The sequence below is a fragment of the Pleurodeles waltl genome, chromosome 1_2 (assembly GCF_031143425.1).
Source record: "Pleurodeles waltl isolate 20211129_DDA chromosome 1_2, aPleWal1.hap1.20221129, whole genome shotgun sequence".
Classification (NCBI taxonomy): Eukaryota; Metazoa; Chordata; class Amphibia; order Caudata; family Salamandridae; genus Pleurodeles; species Pleurodeles waltl.
The window spans coordinates 343,367,932-343,393,763 of record NC_090437.1 but is presented as its reverse complement, the minus strand read 5'-3'; the positions used below and the strand labels follow the sequence as shown (position 1 = coordinate 343,393,763).

At 44.5% G+C, this 25,832-nt stretch overlaps 1 protein-coding gene across 1 annotated transcript in view; it reads left to right on the top strand.

Moving 5' to 3' along the window:
* Positions 1-25,832, top strand: part of CNTLN (centlein) — a 1,263,565-nt gene that overhangs the window by 271,742 nt on the left and 965,991 nt on the right. The window contains exons 5-6 of the mRNA XM_069239496.1: positions 12,163-12,297; positions 12,880-13,059. Coding sequence (XP_069095597.1) covers positions 12,163-12,297; positions 12,880-13,059 — 315 coding nt within the window. The remainder of the gene's footprint in view (positions 1-12,162; positions 12,298-12,879; positions 13,060-25,832) is intronic.

The window sequence follows — 25,832 nt, the reverse complement described above, 5'->3', positions numbered from 1 at the left end:
TCCCTTTATTTTTTGTGTGTTGTTTGCTTCTTTGTCTCGTTTTGCTATTGTACTTTGGTTAGCAGTACAGACAATTATAAATTTCTGGACTAGACAACATTTGCGTTGATAGATTTCAAACATTCCTACACAGAATTTGTTGTTTATAGGGTTTTCAAAGAGCTTATAGAAGAATGGGGCTAATATTTCAGCAAATTCTTTATAGAATTTGCCTGGAAGGCCATCTATCCCAGGAGCTCCACCCCCAGTCTCTCTTCATCGTGGTGAGTTTTGCCCCTATCTTGTGCGGTTGTGATTGTATGTCTCTCAAAATGGCATCCTATGTACCTATGTACACCCTACATATAATGTATTTAAATGCCTCCCACAGTGTACCCTCAGTGTCCACTGTGTCCTTATTTATTGCAGAATATTCTATAATGGCCTCATGTAGTCCTCCCGGAAAGCCTGGGTATAGTAGTGCTGCGGGGTGTAGCTTTCACTGAAATTGTTTAGGGGTATGCGTAGGGATGGAAATCAGCAGTCGTACTGGTGCGTGATCCGATAAAATCATATGTTTAGTGTCACTTACCCACGCTTCAATCAATCAATCAGGGAATTTGTAATGCGTACTAGTCACCCGTGAGGGTCTCAAGGCGCTGGGTGGGGAGGGCTGCTACTGCTTGAGCAGCCAAGTCTTGAGATGTCTCCCGAAGGTAAGGAGGCCCCTGGTCTGACGCAGGTGGGTGAGAAGTGTGTTCCACGTCATGGCGGCGAGGTGCGAGAATGATCTGTCGCCGATGGTTCTGCAGATGTGTGGGACGGTGGTGAGGGCAAGGTCAGCGTAGCGAAGCTGTCGGTCGGGGTGTAGGAGGAGAGCCATCTGTTAAGGTATTCTGGTCCGGTGTTGTTTAGTGCCTTGTGAGTGTGGGTGAGGAGTTTGAAGGTTATTCGCTTGTTGACGGGGAGCCAATGCAGGTCTCTCAGGTGGGCTGTGGCGGGGGAAGTCCAGGATGAGGCGTGCGGAGGCTTAAAAATCTCTTGACACTAACCAATAGTTATGACATGACCACGTGCCATGAACCGATAAAGTGAAAGTGCCCTCTTTTGCCTGCGAATTGTGGAGCCTCTACAGGTCAAGGAGAACATGCTCTGCCATGCCCTCCTTTAGAATTTGGGCCAAGTGCTTCCCCCGCCACTCTGTGAAGGAGGGGCATTCAAAGACCATATCTAAGTAAGTATTTAAATCTCCAACCCAGATAATGGCTGACGATTGCAAGGTGTGTAGGTTCAAGATTTGGTTGTAAAATTAATTCTAATCCATATTAGGACCATAACTGTTAACAATGGTTACCATGCTGTGTCAAAGCTTGCTCTGCAGAATAATGTAGCAGCCTTGATCATCAGTTTTGGAGTGTGTAGCTATAAATGACACTCCCTTTTTAATCAGTATAAGTACTCCTCTAGAGTATGTAGAGAAAGAAGAGGTCACCCGATATCCTGCCCATCTCGCACCAACAACACTGAACGCATGCTGAGTGAGATGCGTTTCTTGCAATAGTGCTGTCTGCACAATATGCCTGTTGAGACACCCTGCACCTATCTCGTTTTTTTGAGATTATAAGGCCCTCTGACATTTCATGTCATTAGAGCTACCTGAGCATTTACGAAACCTCCAGCAGTCCTCTCTGATCCCATTGTGTACTGTCTGCAAATAGGTTCTCATCAAGACATTACACCTCCTTAGCCCGTCACATACTATGTTGTTGGCAATTGTAAAAAAAAAACTGTGAACCCTTCCCACACTCACTTCGGCATTCCAAACTTGCTAAAGACGGATCTCCAATCAGCCACTGCAATAGCCAGTTATGAACACACCAAGAAAGTGTAACTCTTTGGTAAAACATTGTGCTATTAAGAGCAGAAGGGTGCACCCCGTAGGGACAGCTTGAGGCCCAGTGAACCTCTAGATGGGTAAAGGTAGCTAGAAGCTGTATAGCCATCGTCAGGTCACCTGGCCTTTCCATGGTGAGTGTGCCGGTTCATTGTTGGACATAGTTATAAAGCCCATGCCCGGCTCGCCCCCCTGTAGAAACTGTCATAAGGCAGCTGTGCAGCAAGGACTAGTTCTCTAATCCACTGGGCATGCGAAACATGCATTATTGATGCGCCGCATGCTGACATAACATTGCCCGACCTCTCCTTTTATGGCAACCAAAGTGGATAACCTCACATGTAATAAACGTTGGACATCTCTCAGGATCCGCAGTTACAACTCGTGGTCTCCCACACAGTTGTGCAGTCAATAGCGTTTGGGGATCCGATTCTATTGGGCTCTTAAGGTTAGAGCCTAGTTTAACAAAATCCATTGCTACTTTTGGAGCAGTATAAACACCTTTTGGTTTCCTTTCTAGTCATACATAGTTTATCCAGATAGAGCATGGCAAATGGAATATTCTCTTGCTGTAATTTTTTCTTTACCTTGAAGTATTCTCTGTGAGCTGCCTCCACTATCACCGTAAAATCTGGGAAGAATGCAGCTTCGACCCCCTTGTATAGTCTTTTTCTCCCTGGAGAGCCAAAGCACTGTATCCAGATCCCAATAATTCAAAAGGCTTGCTATTATGGGGTGTGCGGGACTTCTGGGGGGTGGCTTTGCCATGAGGGATCGATGTGCTCTTTCCAGGATCAGCACCTCCGAGAAGTGCTTAAGCACACATATCTCTTGCAGCATCTTTTCAACATATCTCTCCAACTTGCCTGCATTGGTGTTTTCCAGAATCCTGGTAATTCTCAGGTTGTTTTGGCGGGATCTCGCCTCAAGGTCTTCTTTTTTAGCCTCTATGAGCTTGAGCACCTTTTCCATATTGAGACATTTCTCTCTTGTAGGTTGCAGAGTGTCTTCAGTTGCGGAGTTTTGCTGTTATGCCTCAGTCAGATGCCCATTAGCGTATCTATCTTGCTATCAATCGACTTTAGGCTCTGCTGCATGGCCAGTAGTTTATTATCAAGTGCAGTGGGACACTGCATGTGCTCATCTTGCTCTGAATCCAAGGGATCCTCTCGCTGAGATTTAGCAGCTTGCTTGGTCTCAAACGTGAGGCGGACTTGGTGCTTATTTGGCTTCCCCATGGCATACGTTTTACACTTGATCAGTAGGAGAGTTGGGCCATCTCGTCTTGTTTCATGGTCTATGCCGGCAGGTGATTTACAGCAAATTAAGCTGCATTAGATGTCCATGGTGTCAGACCTGCTTCGTCACTTCAAGGTATTTTGTAAGCAATGTTCAACGGGTAGTAGCTACTGACCAACAGCCAAGGGGGCCCACTGTTGTCTTACCGCCTTGGGTTCGAATGAGGCGGGTGCCCTCGCATCTCAGCCCTTCTAGGGGTCAGTCAATCTCGTGGCATGTCGAACAAATTCAGGGTCCAGGTTGAACTTCGCCCAGCAGTCTGGCTCTCCTGTAATACACCTCTGATCCAGAGTGCTTTACCAACACTGTACTGCTCATAGAGCACTGTGTGCGAGTGTTGTCCTTTGTTATGGGGCCCACCTATCCAGCCGCCGTATGTCATGCTACCCTGCTGCTCAGTAATATGCCCCTTGGGCCCTCTAATCGGTCTCTTTTCACTTCGCATGCCCCTAGTCACAGTTCTCACTTTTCTGACTCTGACCAGGCCACGCTGAGTCAGTCCTACTTAATTTGTTCCTTCACTTTACTCCATTCTGGTCAGGCCTTTCAGTTGCGCTGCATCGCATTCACAGCTGCCGCCATTTTCTGCATGATGAAGGCCTCATGCTGCTCGCTATTATGAATCAGATTTCTCTCTTTCTAGCCTGTCATGTCATGCTCTTGGGGTCTATCTCTGCTCCTCACTGCATCAGGCGTTGTGACCCTTTGTCTACAGGGCAGATAAACGGACGGGAGCAGGATCATGAACGGATGGCTCATTCCAGTCTGCAGAGCAGCCCTAAAGTGCGGCCACCTTGCATCGGACACTCTAGCACCCCCCACATCTCCCTGGACCATCAACATTTTCTAATCATTTTCATCAGTGAGACCCCTTCATTATTATTTTTTTTTAAATATATTTTTATTAACAGTTTGTTATTTTACATTTGTATGTCAGTTCAAAGTAATCACTTACACTCATTATACCTGGTCATTAAACAAGCCGCACTTATGGTATACATTACTTGTGCTTCATTGTATATTTCCGTGGTGTACTCCTTAGCATTTATGGGTTTGTCGGATCCTAACTCTAATACACTAATCCTATTGACAATCTGTGCAATGCTCCATCTATTTACAGCATTGATTTGTGTCATGCTTATGAATAACAAATTTAGGGCGAGGAAACCCGCTTCAATCTATAACTTGGAGGATAAACCATAAGGAAAAGAAGAACGAGAATAAGGAGAAGAAAGGGAAGAAAAAGGAAGAGGAGGAAAACTAGGGGGGGAGGGGTAGGAAGGGTATATAAACTAAACAGAAGGTCAACTTTACAGCATTGTGTGGGTGTGACTTGTGGCTGATAATCTTTAAGGAACTAAAGCATAGCAACATAAGTGAAAAGGCCGTGCCCGGGGCTCACCAGTGTATAATGGGGGCAGTATGCCATTCACTCCACCCCCCGACTATTGTGGCGACTCGTTCATCTTTTTTTTTTTTTTGTGCATCTCCATGCGGACCATGTATCAGTACGGGGATCTCAAGGCACCACTTGGGAAACTTCCTCCTCCGGACCATCCCCTAGGGTATGCCGTCCCTCTCCCACTCCCAATCCTACTTCAGCGTGTGTTGTGCTCTTGGATCAGTGAGACCCCTTCATATTTGAAATATTTGGAAAGAGCCCATGTATGAAGCATTAACATTCTCTTTTGAACTTATTTATAGCCCTTGCTTTATCCTAGACAAAGACATGGCTAACTTCACTTGCAATATGACTGCTTACAAGGAATCTTATAAAGCTGTTCAACACAGTATCTGCCTACTCTTTTCAGAGTCCATGCTCACACTGTTGGGATCAGTCAAGTGTCCGCAGTTTTTTAGATACATGTTCTGATGCACAGACACCTTAGCTGTTGGCCATATTATTTATGAAAAAGTATGTCTTGGATGTTAAAAGTAGAGCTAAATCAAAGATTGATTATACCAGGCTGGAACACTTCTTTGGCCAGATGCCTACTGTAGGAAGTTGGCTCTGTATATACTATCTCAAAGTAAGAGATAGTGTGCACAGACTCCAAGGGTTCCCCTTAGAGGTAAGATAGTGGCAAAATTAGATAATTCTAATGCTCTATTTTGTGGTAGTGTGGTCGAGCAGTAGGCTTTTCAGAGGGTAGTGTTAAGCATTTGTTGTACACACAAAGGCAATAAATGAGAAACACACACTCAAAGACTTACTCCAGGCCAATAGTTTTTATATAGAAAAATATATTTTGTAATTTATTTTTAGAACCACAAGTTTAAGATTTGAAGTAAATACATAAAATGCAAGGTACTCCACATAGGCAAGTTAGGAACTTTGAATTACAGCATTAACATATACAGTTTTTGTCAAAATGGCAATAAGCTATTTTAAAAGTGGACACAGTGCAAAAATCAACAGTTCCTGGGGGAGGTAAGTAATGGTTAGTTTGTCAGGTAAGTAAGGCACTTACAAGTTCAAGTTCCTGGGCATAGGCAGCCCACCGTTGGGGGTTCAAGGCAACCCCAAAGTTACTGCACCAGCAACACAGGGCCGGTCAGGTGCAGAGGTCAAAGGAGGGCCCAAAACACATAGCCGCCTATGAAGAACAGGGGTGCTCCGGTTCCAGTCTGCCAACAGGTAAGTACCTGCATCTTCAGAGGGCAGACCAGGGGGGTTTTGTAGATCACTGGGGGGACACAAGTAGGCACACAAAACACACCCTCAGCGGCACATGGGCGGTCGGGTGCAGTGTGCAAAGCAGGCGTCGGGCTTTGTATAGGAATCAATGGAGGGAACCGGGGGTCACTCTAGCGGTGCAGGCAGGGCACAGGGAGGCTTCTCGGGCCAGCTACCAACTGGGATAGGCAGAGGGTTGCCTGATGGTCACTCCTGCACTGAGGTTCAGTTCCTTCTGGTCCTGGAAACTGTGGGTGCAGTGCTTGGTCCAGGCGTCGGGTTCCTTGTTACAGGCAGTCGCAGTCAGGGGGAGCCTCTGGATTCTCTCTGCAGTCGTCGCTGTGGGAGTCCAGGGGGGTCATCTCGGGTTACTTACGAGGTCACAGTCGCCTGGGAGTAAACTGTAAACTTTGCACTTGTATAGCGCACTACTCACCCGTTAGGGTCTCAAGGTGCTGTACGCATACCGCTATGGAACCCCTCCTGGCTTTTCCCTGTGAGGTGCTCACTGTAGTGTTGGTTCTCTGAAGCTCAAGCCGGGGGCGTCGGGTGTAGGGGGTAAAGTCTCACGCTTCCGGCAGGAAGAGTGAGTTCTTTAATAGTTGCTTCTTTGATGCAAAGAAGTTGCTGTGGGTGAACAGTGCCGCTGTTCTCGGAGTTTCTTGGCCCTTTGGGTTCCAGGGCAGCCCTCTGAGGCTTCAGAGTTCGCTGGTCCCTGTCGGATGTGTCACTGTGCAGATTTCTTTGAGTCAGGAGACAGGCCGGTAGGGCTGGGGCCAAAACAGTTTTCGTCTCCATCGTCTCTGCAGGGCTTTCAGGTCAGCAGTCCTTCTTGTTTTAGGTTGCAGGAATCTGATTTCCCTGGTTCTGGGGTGCCCTTAAATACTAAATTTAGGGGTGTGTTTGGATCAGGAGGACAGTAGCCAATGGCTACTGTCCTGGAGGGTGGCTACACCCTCTTTGTGCCTTCTCCCTGAGGGGAGGGGGGCACATCCCTAATCCTATTGGGGGAATCCTCCAATCTCAAGATGGAGGATTTCTAACGGCAGGGGTCACCTTAGCTCAGGACACCTTAGGGGCTGTCCTGACTGGTGGGTGACTCCTCCTTGTTTTTCTCATTGTCTCCTCCAGCCTTGTCGCCAAAAGTGGGGCAGTGGCCGGAGGGGCGGGCAACTCCACTAGCTGGGATGCCGTGGGGGTGCTGTAACAAAAGGCATGAGCCTTTGAGGCTCACCACCAGGTGTTACAGGTCCTGTAGGGGAGGTGAGAAGCACCTCCACCCAGTACAGGCTTTGTTCCTGGCCACAGAGTAACAAAAGCACTCTCCCCATGCCATGTGGCCAGCAACTCGTCTGGTTGTGGCAGGCTGGCAGAAACTGGTCAGCCTAGCACTAGGAGTCGGACTGGTATTCGGGGGGCATCTCTAAGATGCCCTCTGGGTGCATTTTACAATAAATTCCACACTGGCATCAGTGTGCATTTATTGTGCTGAGAAGTTTGATACCAAACTCCCCACATTTCAGTGTAGCTATTATGGCACTGTGGAGTTTGTGTTTGACAAACTTTCAGACCATATACTCTTTATGGCTACCCTGCACTTACAATGTCTAAGGTTTTGCTTAGACTCTGTAGGGGCATAGTGCTCATGCACATATGCCCTCACCTGTGGTATAGTGCCCCCTGCCTTAGGGCTGTAAGGCCTGCTAGAGGGGAGACTTACCTATGCCACAGGCAGTGTGAGGTTGGCATGGCATTCTGAGGGGAGTGCCATGTCGACTTAGTCATTTTCTCCCCACCAGCACACACAAGCTGTGAGGCAGTGTGCATGTGTTGAGTGCGGGGTCCCCAGGGTGGCATAAGACATGCTGCAGCCCTTAGAGACCTTCCCTGACATCAGGTCCCTTGGTACCAGGGATACCATTTACAAAGGATTTATCTGAGTGCCAGGGCTGTGCCAATTGTGGGAACAAAGGTACAGTTTAGGGAAAGAACACTGGTGCTGGGGCCTGGTTTAATGGAGAGCCGTCAGGTGTCTAGATGGTGTGGCGTGGATATATAAGAATGTTGGATTGACGCCTTAAAATTGTAACCCAACTATTCTGGTAGTCTACTCCCCTTAATTCAGAGTGTATGTTGAGCTGCTTGTACTTTGAGGAGCAAGTCCAGATATGACTGCGTACTGAAGAGTGCATACTAATAGGTATGATCGTAGAGAATGGAGTTGTCCTGCATTGGATGAACATCCCCTAGTGGCACATACGGTCTGCTTCCTGTGACTGGACTGTAGATACTGTGGCAGCATTAGGTTCAAAGAACAGTTGAGGATGGAGTATCGTACTGGTAATGTTTTGTCTGATCACAAACCTGAGTATTTTCTAACTGCTCCCCTCGCTACCTAGTCAAGACGCTAAAGTTAGTACAAAATGCAGCGGCTCGCCTTCTGCCGAACATTTTGAGACATCAGCCCATATGGAGCTTGCCGGCATTGGCATACTGGCTCACAATTGAACAACGGTACAGTTTACTGCCCTCTGCATTGTAAAGAGTGCTTACCACAAAATAGGCCATCAGCTGTCACAATCCTTAGTGCAGCCTTGCTTTCCCGGTAGGGCTTTAAGGTCGGAAAACTCACTACTTTCCCAAAAATTGACAGAGTGAGATGTGGAGGGCGCTCCTTCTCTTATTTGGCTCCTAAGGTATGGAATTTTCTTTCAATTAGGCTGTGCTAAATTGACAATAAACCTGCTTTCAGAAAGATGTTGAAAGCATGTATATTTGTCTGGAGGTCTACTAAATGGAGCCAGTCCCCTTTGTCTCTTAGTGGTCAAAGTCAAGATGTACCTCAATGACTTCTTCTCCATTTTTAGTCGGAAGAACAGCTTCAGCCATAAGCAGTTGTGTTTTTCACAATGTGAAATAGTACAAACAGAATGTTCTATTGAACCATTTCCATGTATGCAGTATCCAAGGGCTTCAAGTATTTCGTGGGCATTCTGAGAAACATTACTAGAGCAGGGGAAAAGAACCTGAAACATGTGCATGCTATGGGAATCCTTGCTTTGTCAGTCTTAACATCTCAGAATTCTTAGGTTTCTGGGTAAAGTAATAGACTAGCCATAAATCTATGGGTCAGGAGAGCTATTTGCACCTATAAGTAAGAATCATAGGTGCCCCCCATGATTTCATACAGGCCGTCCACTCTCTTGATTGGCAGTAGTGGATGATTTTGATTTAGGCCCATAAATGTGTTACTTGTTTTGTTGGTATGTTAGGCTTGTAACTGGCCAAAATGCTGAGAGATGCCAGTATCTGAAGCATGGTAGACCTTAATTGTGGTTGTGCTAGCATTTCAGCAGTTTGATACCGCCACCATTATGCAAGAAAAGTAGTTTCTGATTACTGTAAAAATCTGCTCTGTAGCACTCTAAAATGTGTGATTTTTGTTGTTGTGTGTTTTAAATGTTTTATTGTTCTTTTTACAAGTGTATGGGTGCTACTGTTCATTGGGTGCCCAACCTGCTTCTAATAAAGTTTTAGACCATCCGGTGAAAATAAAATAAAAAATACATTAATTCACAATTGATACTAAGTGTGCTGACTTCTAATTGAACAAGTCACTAACTATTTTATTGCATTTAGAGCCAGGTATACAAAGCCATTCAGAGGTTCCAAACCCTTCCATTCACTAAACCACATGGTTTACGGCTGCTAACTGCCATTTTTTAATGTACTATATCCATTTTGCGAGTTGGTAACAAGTAACCGAATTGCAAAGTAGGTTTAGAAATCCACACCAAATTGCAATTTGGAAGGAAAGTGTTTACGGGGTCTTTTCTAAATTGTGTTACATGTTATGTAGGAATAGTTTGGACTGCTGTTTTTGTTGCAAACCATTCATAGGTTACTGAATATTCAAGAGGTGAAAACCCATCCACAAAGAGGAAGGTGTCCTCTTTCATGAATGTTAAAAAAGAAAAGTTGGGGAGTGGGCATTTGTCCAGGGGACCTCTGGCAACTGTTAAACATCTTAAATAAATCATGTTTTGGTTGTTTAATGCAGTCCCGTTTCCTTTAAGGAAAACGGGCTGCATGAAAAAAAAGTACTTTATTATATGTCGGGCTCAGGCATGGTGGTAAGCTACCATTCCCGTGATAGCATCCAATTTGAGTGAGTCCAAATTTGTGACTTGCTTATGAATAGTTGTGAGGTAGGTTAAATTGTGAGCCACTGCAGGTGCTGACTTTGGCGAATCGATGTAGTAGTACATAGGTCAGTTTGCACAATCAAAATTGATTCACAGAGCGTTGCTGTGCAATTTACGACCACACTTTGTGAATCGTTTCTCAGTACATATGGATGGCCCCATGTTTGTATTTTTCTTCTTAATGACTATGCTTTAAATTACTTAATCCATCATCATTGGTCGTAGAATCACATCTTGGTTTATTGTTATTTATTCTGTTTTTGACAAATGCGTATTTTTAATGCACATTTCTATTTTTAATACACATTTAACTATTTGACTTGAAATGTAGCTAAATCATTTCGTAAAACTATTTTGTTTTGTGACACCCCAGTGTCACTTCATCTCGATTTCCGAATCTCTGTTAAAACAATTGCCTACATGACAGAGCACAAAATGAGCCATTGCTAACGCACTCATAAAATGTTTTATAAAATCTGGACTTTTAGTATAACCCTGTTACATTAAACCAGTGTTTGATAAAATTGTATAGATGCAATCTTATGCTGACAAAGACTTCCAGTGGCCTTGGCAAGAGCTCTATCGGTCAAAGGCGCCTTGTTCTTCTCTACTTAACTGCTGTTCATTTAAAAAGTTGTTCCCGCTTCCAACTTCACTTTGTCAGTCTTTCCTTCTTGTAAGTTGTAGTTCAGAATGTGTCTAGGTCAGCTTATTCTACATTAATCAGTTCTTAAAATTAAAACGTGCTTTTCTGTATTCAGGAATAGCAAGTAAAATTATCTCACTTCTGTGACTGGGCACCCGACGCAGGTACACTGTTCTATTTTTCGATGTCATTTTTCATTTTATTACGGCACCCTGCATCTGTTACCACACTTATGTAACTTGTGAACTGTTTTCAGTATCTGAAACCTAATAACGTTTAAATTGTATTTAAATTCCAGTGCAATGTTTGGCTGCAGACAATTTCATGTGTATTGTATGAATGGTGGTTCTCTGTTCAGTCCGCAAACTGGCCTTTGTTTCGGTGGTAGCTCCAAAGCAAATCTAACTGCCATTTTATTGAATAAATAGTATGCATGTATGTAGTGTTAGTATTGTGCTCTGAAGGTAACGATAGTCAACAAGTGATTGGCGTAGAACCTAGATTCTGAGAATAGTGATGGATTGTTACTTCGTCGTGATGTAGTGTTCTTTATGGAGATTTATTTTCAGCTATTTCCTAAACTGAAGCAAGGTTTGGTCAGTCCTGGTGAATACAGGCCTGGGATTTCAGAACATGTGTGTATAACTGGAGAAGGTTTATTGCCTTATTTGTTCCCTTTTTTTTACACCACTCTATTACAATTCTGGTTGTGGGTGTGCTGAGAGCCAATGGAGATTATGAACTAGATCAGTGGTTCCCAACCTTTTGATTTCCGTGGACCCCCATTTAATGATTACTGGAACCCGGGGACCCCCACTGAATCATTTTTGCAGTCCGGGGACCCCCCATTAAGTCATTACTGAAAGCTGGGGACCTAATCTGTTAATAATGTTTAATTTTCTAAGCAGTCGCGGACCCCCTGAAGAGGCTTCGCGGACCCCCAGGGGTCCCCGGACCACAGGTTGGGAACCACTGAACTAGATCATTAAGCTTCTCTGAATATTGTGCGGGTTGACAAGTGGCAGCTAGTGGGGTTCCATAAGGTGTGCTGGTGTGTGTTTATATTTCTTCGGGCTATTGATAAGGAATATTGCTGTGCATAGGATGCCCTTTTGGGGAGATGTCCAATGTGGAGAGTGGGAGGCCCTGGAGCATGGCGTTACCATCCGCCCTGGTTTTCTTACTCTTTGAGAAAGAAATGTGAATTGTATAAACTCCATCCACACCCCTTGCCACACACAATGTGTTGAGATCCTAAAATGTACACTACTTATGGAATGTTTAGGGCGACATCGGGATCAAGCTTATGTTTATCTTCTGTGCCTTTGAGGTTTGAGTGTGGCTTGAATGATAGCAGTGGAAGTTTCATGCTGACTTTTTACTCTGTTATAACTCGAATCCCTACCTACATTTTTGGTAGGTAATCTTATTTATTTTTGTTTTACTTCTGTATTTTTTACAGATCGCAGCAGGGCAGCAACAGGAGTTAAGCAACCTTCTTCAGCGGAAGATGGCTGTCGATGAAGAATTCACATTAGTCAGAAAAAAAGAGAGCAACCTGCAGCAGAAATATAAAGATAAAAGCCAAGAACTTAAGGTACATTGACTTGCACATAGTTTAGAGGACGCTAGCTTTTGAAGTACTTAAAGCTGCATCAGCCTTTGTGCCACAGAAAGTGACATGCTCAGACTAAAGAATGCCCAAGGCTCTGCTGTACCTTGCATTTTTCTCACAAAAATCTGAAGGAAGATGCTTTACAGCTAAGCAACCAAGCTCTATAACTTCCAAATAAATAGTTAATGACGGAGCAAAGAAAGTAGGAGTGTGAAGACGGGGCTCCTTTTAATTAGATTCTGTTGGGACCGCCATTATTAATTGATAAAGCCGAGGTCTGGGAGGATATGTCTGCGTGGGTCTCAAAAAATAGCTGGGGACAGCATCAAAGGCAGCTTGATCAATTAATGGCCTCTTTGCAAATGTGCGCTCATCAAAGCTGTCACCCAGCTGAAAAATATGACCCCTCCACCTGCCCGAGGAGAGGCCAATAAAAGTGCGCAGGTGACCTTGGCAGCCAAAGATAATGGAAGCTGCGGCGAGGGGTCTCCGAACGGTTTATGTTTGCTGATTAGTCCTCACTTTTTGTTGTTGTTTATCGGCCCTTACGGTCCTTTTCCACAGGACACCAAGGAGCGTGCACAGAAAAAGGAAGAGCAGAGCAGAGCGCTTATAAAAAACCTGGAGGAGGCAAATGAGGGATTCAGGGCACGCTGCACTGACCTGCTAAATGACCTGGAGAAAGTGAGGGCGCGGGAAGCGCAGTGGAAAAACGAAAAAGCTGGCATTGATGCCAAAATCAAGGTAAGGAGAGAGTCTAAACGTGTGGTCGCGTCTTTTTTCTAAATATCCTCACTAAATTCTCTCGGGCATGCGCTTTCTGTGTTATTTTCTTTAATAGCAATTTATTTATTCAAATGCACCAGTGGGTACTGGCATTCATTTAAATTCCTGCACTTAGGATCCAAGGGTTTTTAAAAATTGATGGTCCTGAGCTGCAGATTGACATCAAATAGTCCTGCTAAAGTCTGATCATTACAAACTAAAGCAGACTACTTTCTGAATAAAATGTTTCTCTGAAGTGAAAGCCGATTTGAAAACCTCGCGAATGCTGTCCTTTTGCCTTCCTAAATGATAGTTTGTACTTATTACTAAATGCTTGACAGTAACTTACTTAATTACTCCAGTTTTAACGAGTTTTTTTCTGAAACTATTTTAAACCTCGGTCTTTGACATCTTCGACGTAGCCTCCAGATGGTGATGTGAGCAGACAAAAGCACTTTACTTCATTAATTCCATAAGAACTAGAGCTCTCTTTAGCTTTAATGTCAAACACGTACATCTATGATAGCCAACAATTGCACTGCACACGTGTAGTTTGTAAAATCAGTTTATACCACCTGGGAGTGGGTTATGCACCATTTGTACTTGACTAGATCTTGAGGTCCTTTTCTAACTCGTTAGATAAGCTTGAATAAAAAAAAAAATCTTTACTGCAGCCATATTGACTTTCTCACTGACCTCTTGTGTAATAGGCTTAAGCAAGCACAACAAAATGTTTAAGTTTTAAGTTCAGGGTCTCTCTATATAGGAACAAAGTACCACGAGGCACATGTCATTAATAAATAAGCCTAGGCCCTTACGTTACTTGCTAGGGAAGCTTGTAGAAGTTGCAGTACCTGCTACTGAAGAAGGTAGAAGTTGTGCAACTTGCTACAGAAGCAGTTAGAATTATACTGCCAAAAAAGGACCTTTACCCACGTCCCCTACCCTAGGGACCTAAGTGAAAATGACTGTAGCTAACACTGACTCTTTTCATCCACTGCATGTAGTTTGATAGATGATGCAATCGACAAAGTGACATTTGGACTCCTGCTATTGCACCATCTGTGCAGTTGAACACAGGGGCTACAACAGAAGACCATTCTCCTTTTTATGGTGTTGCTGTCAATAAACAGCCTTATCACCTCCACTGGTGTAAACATTTCTACCACTGTGCAAATGTTGACACACTGCGTGAAAGGCATGCGTTACAGCATTGTTATTGTGCCTTAATGGTGTTTAGACATATTTCCACTTTTTCACACATCACAACAAGAACAGCAAGTGACATATTCTGACAATCCACGTTCTATAGGACTGGCTGGCAAGCTCTTAAATGTGTCCATTCCTATGAATCATGAAGACACCTTCACAGAATTATCAATGGTAGTTGAAAAGCATGCCGGCCACAAGCTTCATCACTACCAATAGCATCACCAGTCTCAGCTACTTAGGGTTCTGCACCTCTTTCCACAGCTTGAGGAGTATTGGACCATCTTACTCGCCACTCATGTTTCTAATAACCACTAATCCTTTAGGCTTAGTCTTTGTGCAGCACAGGCAACTTACCAGACCTCAACAATGTAGAAGAACCTGCTCAATTCAATGCGTAGTCCGCACTAAGTTATAGAACTGAAGTCTCTGTCACTAATAGAGAGAAGAGGTAGTTGGTGCACTTATATATCACCTGTTACCTCTTTGGTGAACAAACTAAAAGTGATAAGCATAAAATATGATCAACATAAACTTAGAGGCAACTTTCAAATTACTTTAATTTACGTATTACAAAAATCAGAAAGTGTCAAGACATTTTATTTCCTTTGAATATTGGTTGAATACACCCTGTGGACTTCCATCTGATTATTCTGTTGATGTAGTTAACATGTAAAATTAATGTTCTACTTTGTTAATTATGAAATGCCTTTGTTCCAAGTAATGTAAGTTTATCGACAGCATTTGTTTTGTTTTTGTTTGTGTTTTGGATATTGCTACCATGCGTATTGAACTTTGGTGTGTAAAGCTATATGCATGATTCAGGGTCCGCTCCTCCATTATTGCGGAGGAGCGTCGCCACTTCGCCAGCTGCAAACCTTTACCAAAAAACGATAATAAACTATGTTTTTTATCGTTTTTTGGTAAAAGGCGCTGTGCCACAGGCTGTGATGAGCATTGAGGGGGAGTGCACATCACTCCCCCTCAGTGCACATGTAATTTTGGCCGGCCGTCTCAGGCCGACCAAACACACATGTGCAGTAGGCTCTCTCCAGCCCAGCAACAAAGTTGCCGGGCTGAAGAGAGCATGCACAGGCTCACAGTCTAACTGAGAGCGACCTGGCTGGGTGCTCCCAGCCAATCTTAATGCTGCTCTGAGCAGAGTCTGGATTGGCCACAGGGCAGGCAGGGTGCCTGTGCCTGCAGCGGTGCGACGGCTGCGTTGGAGGTGTTTTTGTTTCCAAATTAATTAAATTTTTATTCTCCCCTTTCCCCCACCCCCTGTGCCCCTTCTGCGTGCCGCGAGCCACAACTGATGTCTGTCACACATCAACTTGGTCCTTGTTTATCGTGGGATAGGTGGGTTGCTAAATTTTCTTACATTTCTTATGTTTATGTGCGTGAGATTTCCCTACAGCCTTGGATATAACTGGTATTCAACCAGTACATGAAGTGAAGGAAACCTATGAACAGCGACATTTCTGAGTGTACGTAAAAGTATATTGTTAGTGTAATTTTCGCCTCCAAGTTTGTTTTTCACAACTGAGATTCTCAAACTTCTCTAGGCTCAGTCACAAGAGATGTATCAAGCAACGTGTAGTTAGTTGTGGCCAGAATACATTCTCTTGGTCCGAAAACTTAACACAAACATTAGAGAAAATGGTCATAACATATTATTGTTGATATATAATATCTCAGGTTAAAAAAAAAAATTGTCATGCAAACCATAAACGAAAATTCATATGCTAAAATTGAACTTCCATTGCACTTTTGAAAATTCTGTATTAAAAGCGATAAAGAAGGCTCTCAAAACGGACTTTATATGATGGGTGTGACCATGTAAACAATATTAGTGTATTAGAGAGGCTCCATACCATGACAGCAGAAGTTCCAAAGATGCTTTCACTTTAAGGTAGGCTAAGTGTAAATGAAAAAAATATGCTTTTAGTATTCAAAATTAGTTAATTAAGCAATACCAAACCCAAAAGGTTTAACTTTGACCTGTAATTCTTATGCCGTGTTTTATATGGATTTTAAATAGATGCTGTTTCAGATAAGAGTGGGAAACACTTTTAGCAGTATTGTTGAATGTGACATCCTTGGTCTCGTATTCCCCCAAACAATTTTCCTTTACTCTTCCTGTTTGCTGAATTGTTTTTTGTCAGCTTTAGGACTCTGTGCACTTCACCACTGCTAACTAGGGCTGAAGCGCTTTTTTTTTTTTAATACCTTTATCAATTTATCAAAAACAACTAACAGTAGCATGGTTAATAACATGTTGCTTGAATATCAAACACAATACATGGATAAGTTTGCCAAGCATATATTGGTATTACCAGTATAACAATATACAGAGCGCATGAGAACATCAACACACTTCGCTCCAAATGCACTGGACTCTTCTCCCCCCCCCCCCCCATCTTACACAGAAGCATCATTCTCAGTGGATTCAGATTCAGACATGCTCTCCGTGTTCCCCAGAAACCTGTTACTGAGTTTTCCCCATACCTCTATCAGCCTGTAATTTGTTGTCCATTCGTACATGGCAGAGATGCAGCTCCTCAGCCAGTGACCACTTGAAGACATCTCGTACCCATTGCTCCTCTGCTGGAGCCCTGACTCCCATCCAGGTAATGGCCAACATACAAGCCAGCTGCAAGAATCGGTAAGCCATCTTGTGCTTCTTGGGCCTAGCAGTATTCCCCAACGAACAGTGCTGCAGAACAAGCCCACATGTCAAAGCCTTGGTCCTCTGTAGTCTACCCACTACAACAGACCAGAAAACTCTCACAGGTGCGCAGCTCCACACCAAGTGCATAAAGTCCACTGTTGCATACCCACAGCGAGGACAAACAGGCGACTGCCCTGAGTCAAACCTATGCATGTGTGCTGGGGTTACATAAATACAATGTAAAAAATTGAAATGGATCAGCCAAAAGTGGGTGTTTCTAGGCAGAGAATTTAGTAGGTCGCAAACTCTGGCTCACTCTTCTTCCATCATCGGATTTCTGACATCCACTTCCCAGATCTGCCTGCAAAGACCATTTGCCTGCATATATAGCATGTCGAGAAGATGACGTCCTGACCCCAATGTTAGCAACGCACAAAGACAGCTGAGTCTAGCAGCGCTTTAGGGAAGGATACCCATACCTGTTTAGCTATCCCAGTCATCCCTGCATACTATAAAAATTGCCTGACACCCAGTCCAAAGTTATACCGCACATCCTTAAATGAAAGGAAAGTATAATTGGGGTGCAAATCCCCAGCCTGTCACACCCCTCTTCACACCATGCCTGAAATAACATGGCCCCCTCTATTCGGCGAAACAGAGCGAGCACCCAAAACAGCAATTCTCTGTGAAATGGGGCACTCTTAATCACCACTGTAACCAACCACTGCCAAATAGCAGCAGTCCGATTCACTATGTACAGTGCCCCAGTTGGCACATTTGTTCATGCCATTAGCAGCTCCGGGAGCACCTCTTCTTCCACCAGCCCTGCCAATAGAGTTTGCTCCCTGTTGCCTCCCTCCACCTTCCAGCCAGTGAGCTGCACATTGCAGGTGGGAAGCATAATAATAAAATCCCATTTTGGGGGCATTCAGCCCCCCTTCCTGGCATTTTCTCTTCGCTGTTGTCCAAGACACTCTGTCCCTCTTCCCAGCCCATAAGAGTGTGGAAAGGAACACTTTTAGCCGTCGGAAAACTCCGGCCCATAAGGGGCAAAACGGGTGCTAGATGGTAAATAAACATCGAGGCAGCAACACAGTCTTGGAGACCGCAGTCCTGCCCATGAGGGACAGCAGCAGAGTATTCCAGAACCACACCAAACTTTTCAAGGGGTCTATCACCCTTTCAACATTATAGTGCAATAGTTTGTGCATTAACCATCATACTTGGATAGGCAGTGGCTCAGTCGCCGAGGCGAACAGGAGGGATGACAGTGAGTAACCCTGTCTAGTGCTGCGCTTGATGTACTGCTGAACAGTACAGCTCCACCTGGACCTGCCCGACTTGGTTAGTATACAAAGGTTGTATCCAAACTCTGAATTAAGGACCAAACCCCATGGCCTGCATGACTTCTAGGGGGTAACCTCAGTGCACCGTATCAAAGTCCTTTTCTATTTCCATGAAGGCCAACGCCAGTTCCTCCCAGATGTCTTCCACCTTGTGAAGGACATGTCAACCTCCGCAGATTCGTGCTTGTACTGTGGCCAGGGAGGAAGCCATACTGATCTGAATGAACCAATCCATTCTTTGTTGAATGCAACTGATTGGCTAACAACTTGCATAAGATCTTAACATCGATGTTGATCATTGTGAGAGGGGGGTATGGCGCCAGGTCTTAGCCATCACCGCCTGCGTTGAACATCATACAAATAAGCTCTTCCCTCATGTTAGGTGGGAGTTGACCTAAGCCACCGTCTCCAAAAGCACTTCAAGCATCATTTGGGGTAGTGCTGATGAGAATTCGTGAACACACCAAGTGCTTTATTCCTTGGTAGCATCTGTAGAGCCGCCAACAGTTCTTCCAGCGTGATGTCTTTCTCAAGCTCCACCATCGAAGCCTGGGGGCATCTAAAGGTGCCAGATACTCCTTCACACGTTTCGGTGTGCTGCGGTGACCACCACAATAGACCCCCTCCAAATGTTGCTGAAACGTTGCCACTTCTTCCTCCTGCGTGAATGCCCCCTGCCCGCCCCATCTTAGGTGAAGCACTAGATGGATACCAATTCCCTATCCAACAACCAAGCTAAGAGTCTGCCCAACTTATCCCCTTCTTGGTGTAGGTCTCAGATACTGAGTGTGGGTATATGCATCTAACCTGTCCCACTTCTTGGCAATATTTTGCTGTATTTCCTCCAACTGAGCTTTGGACTGGATTCTCCCCACACCTGTAAGAACTTTAATTCCCTTTCCTCCAGGTGCAACTCCTGAAGCTGCCTAGGCACCCCGCTTGTTAAGACCATACACTGAATTCTCACTACCACCTTTATGGCCTCCCACTCATTATGCCGGGAGCCTGTGATTCTCTAGTTAGCATTCAAATATTCACTGAGAGCTTGGGATAATGTCTCTGCACCAGCAACATCAGACATCACTCCCACCTGGAAGTGCCTTAAATACATCTGCTTCCTAGACTCCCCAGAGGGAGAGCAATGTCACAGCAAACTGGTAAATAAGCAGATAGAAACCTAGCAAGTGTGACACCCTTATAAGATCCACGGGTGGAACTCCAGCTAGCATTACCCTATCCAGCCTGCTATAGGTGTTAAGTGTTGGTGAGTGATATGCATACACCCTGTAGTATGGCTGATGAGCCCTTAGGACATCACAGAGCCCAGATTTTCTATCACCTCCTGCAGTGACTGCATCATTCACAGTCTTGTGTCGAGCCTAAGGATTAGGCTATCCACCTCCCCATCCAAGACACAATCGTAGTCTCATTTTCTTAATACTGGCCCATCAAGGTCTGATCCCATTGCTTCCTGAGTCTTGAAAAAGAACTGAGGGTCGTCCACATTGAGAGCATATAAATTAACTGTGGAGCTAGGCCTCCTGCACAGACGCCCCAGTAGGACAGCATACCTCTCCTCTATATCCGCCTTCATACACGTTGAGCCAAATGGGGTTCCCAGAGATACCCAGTTAATCACCTCCTAGTGTAAGTTGAGTAGGAGGCATAAAATACCTGTCCATTCCACTTTTTCCAGACCCTCTCAATCCCTGTGTCATTAAGGTGTGTTTATTGTAAACAGGGTATATGCACTTAGTGTTTCTTCAAAAAGGAAAAGACTAACGTTTAATTTATGTGTCCAGACCTCGGACATTTCAGGTCAGTAACTTTAGGTCGCCACTCATACAGGTACGGCATCATTTATCACTCAATACCATGCTTTGCTGGTGGTGATAGTCTGACCACACTACCAAATGAATAACTGGAACAGGTAACCCTGCACCCCCACCAGCACCCCTAGACCATGTGACACTGAGCCTCAGCCTTGCACAAGCAAGTAGAAGGTATAGTTCAGAAATAGTAATCTCATCCATTCCTCACCTGTACACAAACTTTTGGTGCCATATCAGTCGCCCACACCCAGCAGCCTTGTACCAGGACCCATAAAACATCACGCCGCAATGCAGCCACACTGCAGACAAGCTGACGTGTTTATAAGGCTACACCCCTGGTCCATTCCAGCTCCATCACAGACAATTGGGGGCTGTGAGGGGCGCGAGCAAAGACCCCATCAAATGTTACCTCCACCCCTCTCACGCAGCCTTAAAAGGCATTGGGATACAGTAACAAAATACCACAGAGACAATATCATTCTACCATGACTGAGATTACAGGAGCATGAGTAGACTGAGTGTCCAGGACAAGGACCTCCGAGCCAGGCGTGAGCATCCCAGCCTCATTCAGCTGCAAGGGTCTCAGGCCAGACACCTGCATAGTGCCATTCTCCTGTATCATAGCTATCTGCACATCCGATCTAAGCCCCAAAGAGCGGGATTTTCTAAAGGGGTCCCTCCAGGAAGCCTACTTCTCTGAATGACCCCTCAATGCCCAAGCTCCTGGCTGGACCTTTCCCCACATTTCCAACCAGTCGCAGACCACCTCGGGGTGGTCATAAAAGTATTCCTTCCTGTTGTCTTGAACTTTAAGCTTGGAGGGGTAAAGCAGCATATATTTCAGCTTCATAGTCCTCAGCTCCTGCTTCACCTCCAGAAATTACTTTCACTGTTCCTAAACCCTCCAGGTATAATCAGGGAAAATTGCAGTTGTATGATTTTTGTCCTCAATCTCGGCTCCCTGGCAGCACAGAGAATACAGTCTCTGTCTCTGTAGTTGAATATTTTGTCAATGAAGGCCTAGGGGGGCCCTGGAGGTGGGGGCTCTAATGCGCTATACACCCATGTCAGAAAGGCCCTATGGTTTCAAACGCTGTTGCATCCTTGTTCCAGGGAGCTTTCAACACGATGTGCCCTCCGCACACAATGTGTCCTTTCTGGGAAGCCTAGGAGACTAACGTTACTATGGCAACAGTTGCCCTCTGCATCTTTAACCTTAGCATCCAAGTCTCCTCTCACCATGGTCAATTAGCCATCTGCTGCTTTAGAACCGCCACCTTACCTCAGAGTGTTTCAATGTTGCCCTCTGCCACAGTCACTTGCTGTGTCACTTTGCATAAATCTGCCCTGAGCAGATTCACGTCAGTAGGCAGTCTCAATTTTTTGTTCCAGAGCAGTGCGTGGCCCATGAATAGCCGCCAGTAGGACGGCTCAAGAAGGCTCCCATTCGCGCTCCAGGGACTCTGCCCACTCGTTTTGAGGTTCTCTGGCTTCAAGCCTGGGGTTGCTACTCCCTCAGCCGGCCCAGCACTCCTCCTGGCATTGCTCCTGGCCGCCTCCGGCTCAACCGGATCCCCTTATGCCTAATAACAGTACGGCACACTTACCCACTGCCGGGGGCTATGCAGCAGGCCGAATCATAAAAGATTACAGGTGGACTGGCAGTAGTGACGGAGATCTACGTCCTGTTGGCCATCTTTCCAGACCACCTCCCTCCTCCTTTAAACATGTTAATACTGACCTTTACCTAATTGGCACATTTACTTTACTTGTACTTCCCTAGTAAATGGTTCTACGTGTACCGAGGGCCTATAAATTAAATGCTACCAGTGGGCTTGCAACACTCATTGTGCCACCTACTTAAGTAGCACTTTAAAAATATGTGCCAGGGCTGCTAATGCAGCCAGTAGTGCAGTTTTGAACAGCTATATCGACCAGGCTAAAAACTTTTTGCCAGGCCCTAACCTTCCTTTTTAATACTTAGAAGTCATACCTAAGGCAGGCCATAAAGGTTCATTCGACATGGTGCCATGTATTTCAAAGGTAGTACATGTGTGTTTAAGGTTTACATGGCCTAACATTTTAAAACCTCCTAAAATCGTTTTCACTGTGGTAAGGCCTTTCACACCCATTGACTAACAGTGGATTATTGTATTAAAGTTAATAAATGCAAATTTTAGATTAGGAGCAGATAGAAAGATACTGCTTATTCTCAATTGAATTGTAATGTAAAATCGTATTTAATGGTGAGATCTGATTTTTAGTCACAGTATGATAACGTCACTTTTAGAAAGTTAGCATTTTCTTGTCCCAACCATCTGTGCCTTCACAAAGTGTCCAGGGTCACATGACTGTGAATGTCTCTGCCATTGGGGGTTCTTTATTGCTTCCATGCAGTGACTAAAAGGGGGTTTGGGTGTGGACAGGATAGGCCATCCTGGCAGGATGACTGGGGAGGTGCTACATTCAGCCCTGTATACATTTCAAAGGGCTTTGCCTCCTGCACACTCAAAGAAACATGACTCCAGGCCTACTGTGCCTTTTGTCACCCCCCCAGACAGTTTTGAGACTTGACAGAGGAAGATTTTTCCAGAAGCAAATGTAGGGTTAGGGTGGGGAGTCCACACCCCACCCTTCCCTACATATACAGCATGGGTGGAAATATGTATTATTGGACCTCGAGAGCCACACATCAGAATACTCCTGCGCCTGTGTAAGATGCAAAGGACTACCCTGCCACCAGATTGCTGCTTAAAGGACTGTCTTGCTTTCTGAAAAGGAAGATTAAACCTACTTGCCTCCATCCCAGGCTACTCAGAATGATTCCAAAGGTTGGTTGGCTGACATCCTGTGTGAGCTATATGGACACATCAAGCTTAAGAGGCCTCCCTGCAACTGCCCAGATGACCTGTTGTTGTAAATGGACCTGCCTGAGCTCTGCTACTGACTTCTGCTGGCGTGAGTTCCTAATTCCCAAGATGTGTCCAGCAAGTCCTGGACACTTGGCTGGTATCAGAGTGTGCTCCTCCTGAAGAAGAAGTAAAAATCCTGATGTTTGGGCTCCTCGCAAACAGGCCCATTTACACCAAGAGACTGCCGTCTGTAGCGACTGCCAACACAAAGATACAGCAATGACCGTCGGCAACACTTAACTGGTTCTTCATACTACACCGATGACCATCAGCAATACTGAGCCTGCTCCTCGCGGCCTCGTCCATAGTAAATGGAACTCTTCATGCCTGACTTAGAAGGTAATATTTTGACCCGCACTCCAATGCGGTCAGCCTGAACTTGTGACTTTGTCCCGGTCTAGTGCGACCAGATGAGCATGATTGGCTCGTTTTTGCTTTAACACATTATTTTCACCCACATTTTTTATTGAATATCTCACGTTCTACTGATTGGATTTTTTTACTGTTTTGCTTTTGTTTTCTTAATTAAAATGTACTCTATTTTTATTTTGGCTTGGGATTTTTTTTGTTATGTTTTCAATTTATTACTGTTTGTGTGCTGGATAAATATTTTACGCATTGCCCCTAAGTTAAGCCAGACTGCTTTTCTGCCTTGCTGCCAGAGGCTTAAGCACAGGTTAATTTAGTGACGTTAGTGGTTCACCCTACTCCCTGACAAGGATTGTAGTTGTTGCCTGAGTGGAACTTCCACCCCCTTCAACCAATAACCCATTCTCTTACAAGAAAGCAGTATTCGTTGTCTTTCTAGATTAATGCTTCAGAGAAGTGTAACTATTGCTGAGACACTGGACTCAACCACAATCTTTTTTAGTTTGAGCATTGCAGCTTTCAAGTGCTGCTTTTCTGATGTGTTTTTGTATCTATGTGTCCTTTTAACCACACCCATCACTATCACTCATTCACGGGCTTGCCTTTCAAAAATCCTTTATCATTGATAAATGCTTCACGTTTGTCCCTTCTTGGGGCAATTTAGTTACCGCCTTGGCCATCAACCCTGTTACATTGGTAATTGCATGATTGCTGATAAGTTTGATTGCGAGTAAACTTCTTCTTCGTTTTGTGTCTATCCTTTGCTCTCATGCTCAAGGTGACCGTGGCGCTTTGAATCAGCTTGTTATAAAATGTGACTAACTATAGAGTTGTACTGCTGTTCTTTGAGGGACCTTTGCCTACATGCCATGACATATGTTCTGTCATGTGGGTCTCACATGCACACTGAACATGTTGGAGAGTTCACGTGGCTTCAGGAGTTTCAGTCCCCTTTCTGTTTCTTTAATGGAACTCATGGCAGTTCAGAGAGCCTGAAGTCCTTCCTAACATTAATCACTTCAAAGTCAGTACTGATCAAACCAACAATACCACCACATTTAAAACAGCAAGGTGAGGCCAGGAGACTTGTTCCTAGAGTTTCACACTATCCATCTACTGCTCAACAATTTTCCATGTATCAACACCTGCATCTGAGCCAAATAATATATTGGTGCCATTGTGTTCTAGAAAGTAGTAAATTATCTGAATGATGAAGGATGTTGGTTGTTCTAGATTCTAGTAAGTAGGAAAATTGTTTGCATTATTAGCCAGCCCCACCATCCATGACCTTGTGGTGATAAATGGATAATTTTTTTCTTTTTTTTTGTGGTGGTGTTTTAGTCCAAGATTATGCAATCCCTGTGCTCAAAGCAAATCGCTATTTACTATCAAGCACTCCTCAGTAGTTTAAGCCCAGTGGCCTTAACTTGCATGAAGAAGTTAGAAGTTCCACAGTCTGCTGATGATCAGGTCTCATGAATGCTTGTTAGCTCCAACCACCAACTCGCATTGAATGTCAGTGTTTTCTGTGCATTTATAATGCACCTTATTTTGAACAAGAACTAACATGCTACAGTTTCTTGGAGTCTTGCTACAGTTTCTTGGAGTCTCTGAGCCTTTTACGCTTTTCCAAAGGGACCAGCTAGTTCTCTGGACCCATCCTTCATTCCTTATGTATTGTTCCAAATATATCCAAAGATTGTTCTCCTGATTTTATCGAGGGTATCCCCATGACTTCTCGGCTGAGGAGACATTTCCAATCTGGACATCGAATGGTTCTTGTACTTCTGTTTGGGCTGAAACATTTAGTCCCTAAATGTTTTTGTCAGATCAGCTTTTGAAACTTTTGGCTGCAACAATTTCAGCCATGCACCTGCTAAGACCATAAATCCCAGATACATAACACCATGCGTAACCTTTTAGTGCAAAATGGAGGCTTCCCTACCTCCATCTAAGGTCAAAACTCACACTGCCAAGGCTAATGTGTTATCTAGAATTTTCTAGGCCTCTACCTGTCAGACAAAAACCTGGGGAGCTACATGGAAAAAGCCCAAAACATTCTGCAATCAGTACACTCTGTAGCAGACTTCTCAGAGTAGCTAGCAAGCTACTGGTCGCTCTCCAGCTACCTGTTAGTAGTTCTGTGTGCAGCCCAGTAAACTAAACCAGTAGCTTTCACTTGGCTGAATTAATAAATGTATACCATAATTGAAAAGTGTGTATTTCGATACAACAAGTGTGTATTTGTAGAACATTGGTGCCAGGGGTGTTACAGCCATGGTTGTTATTTATTACCAATGTAAAGCCATTCCAAATTGTCAAATCCTTTTTTTATATTACTGTTGGCAACCCTGACGTATACACTGAGTTGCAGTGAGGCTGATCTTGCATATGGTGGTCACAAATTAAATCT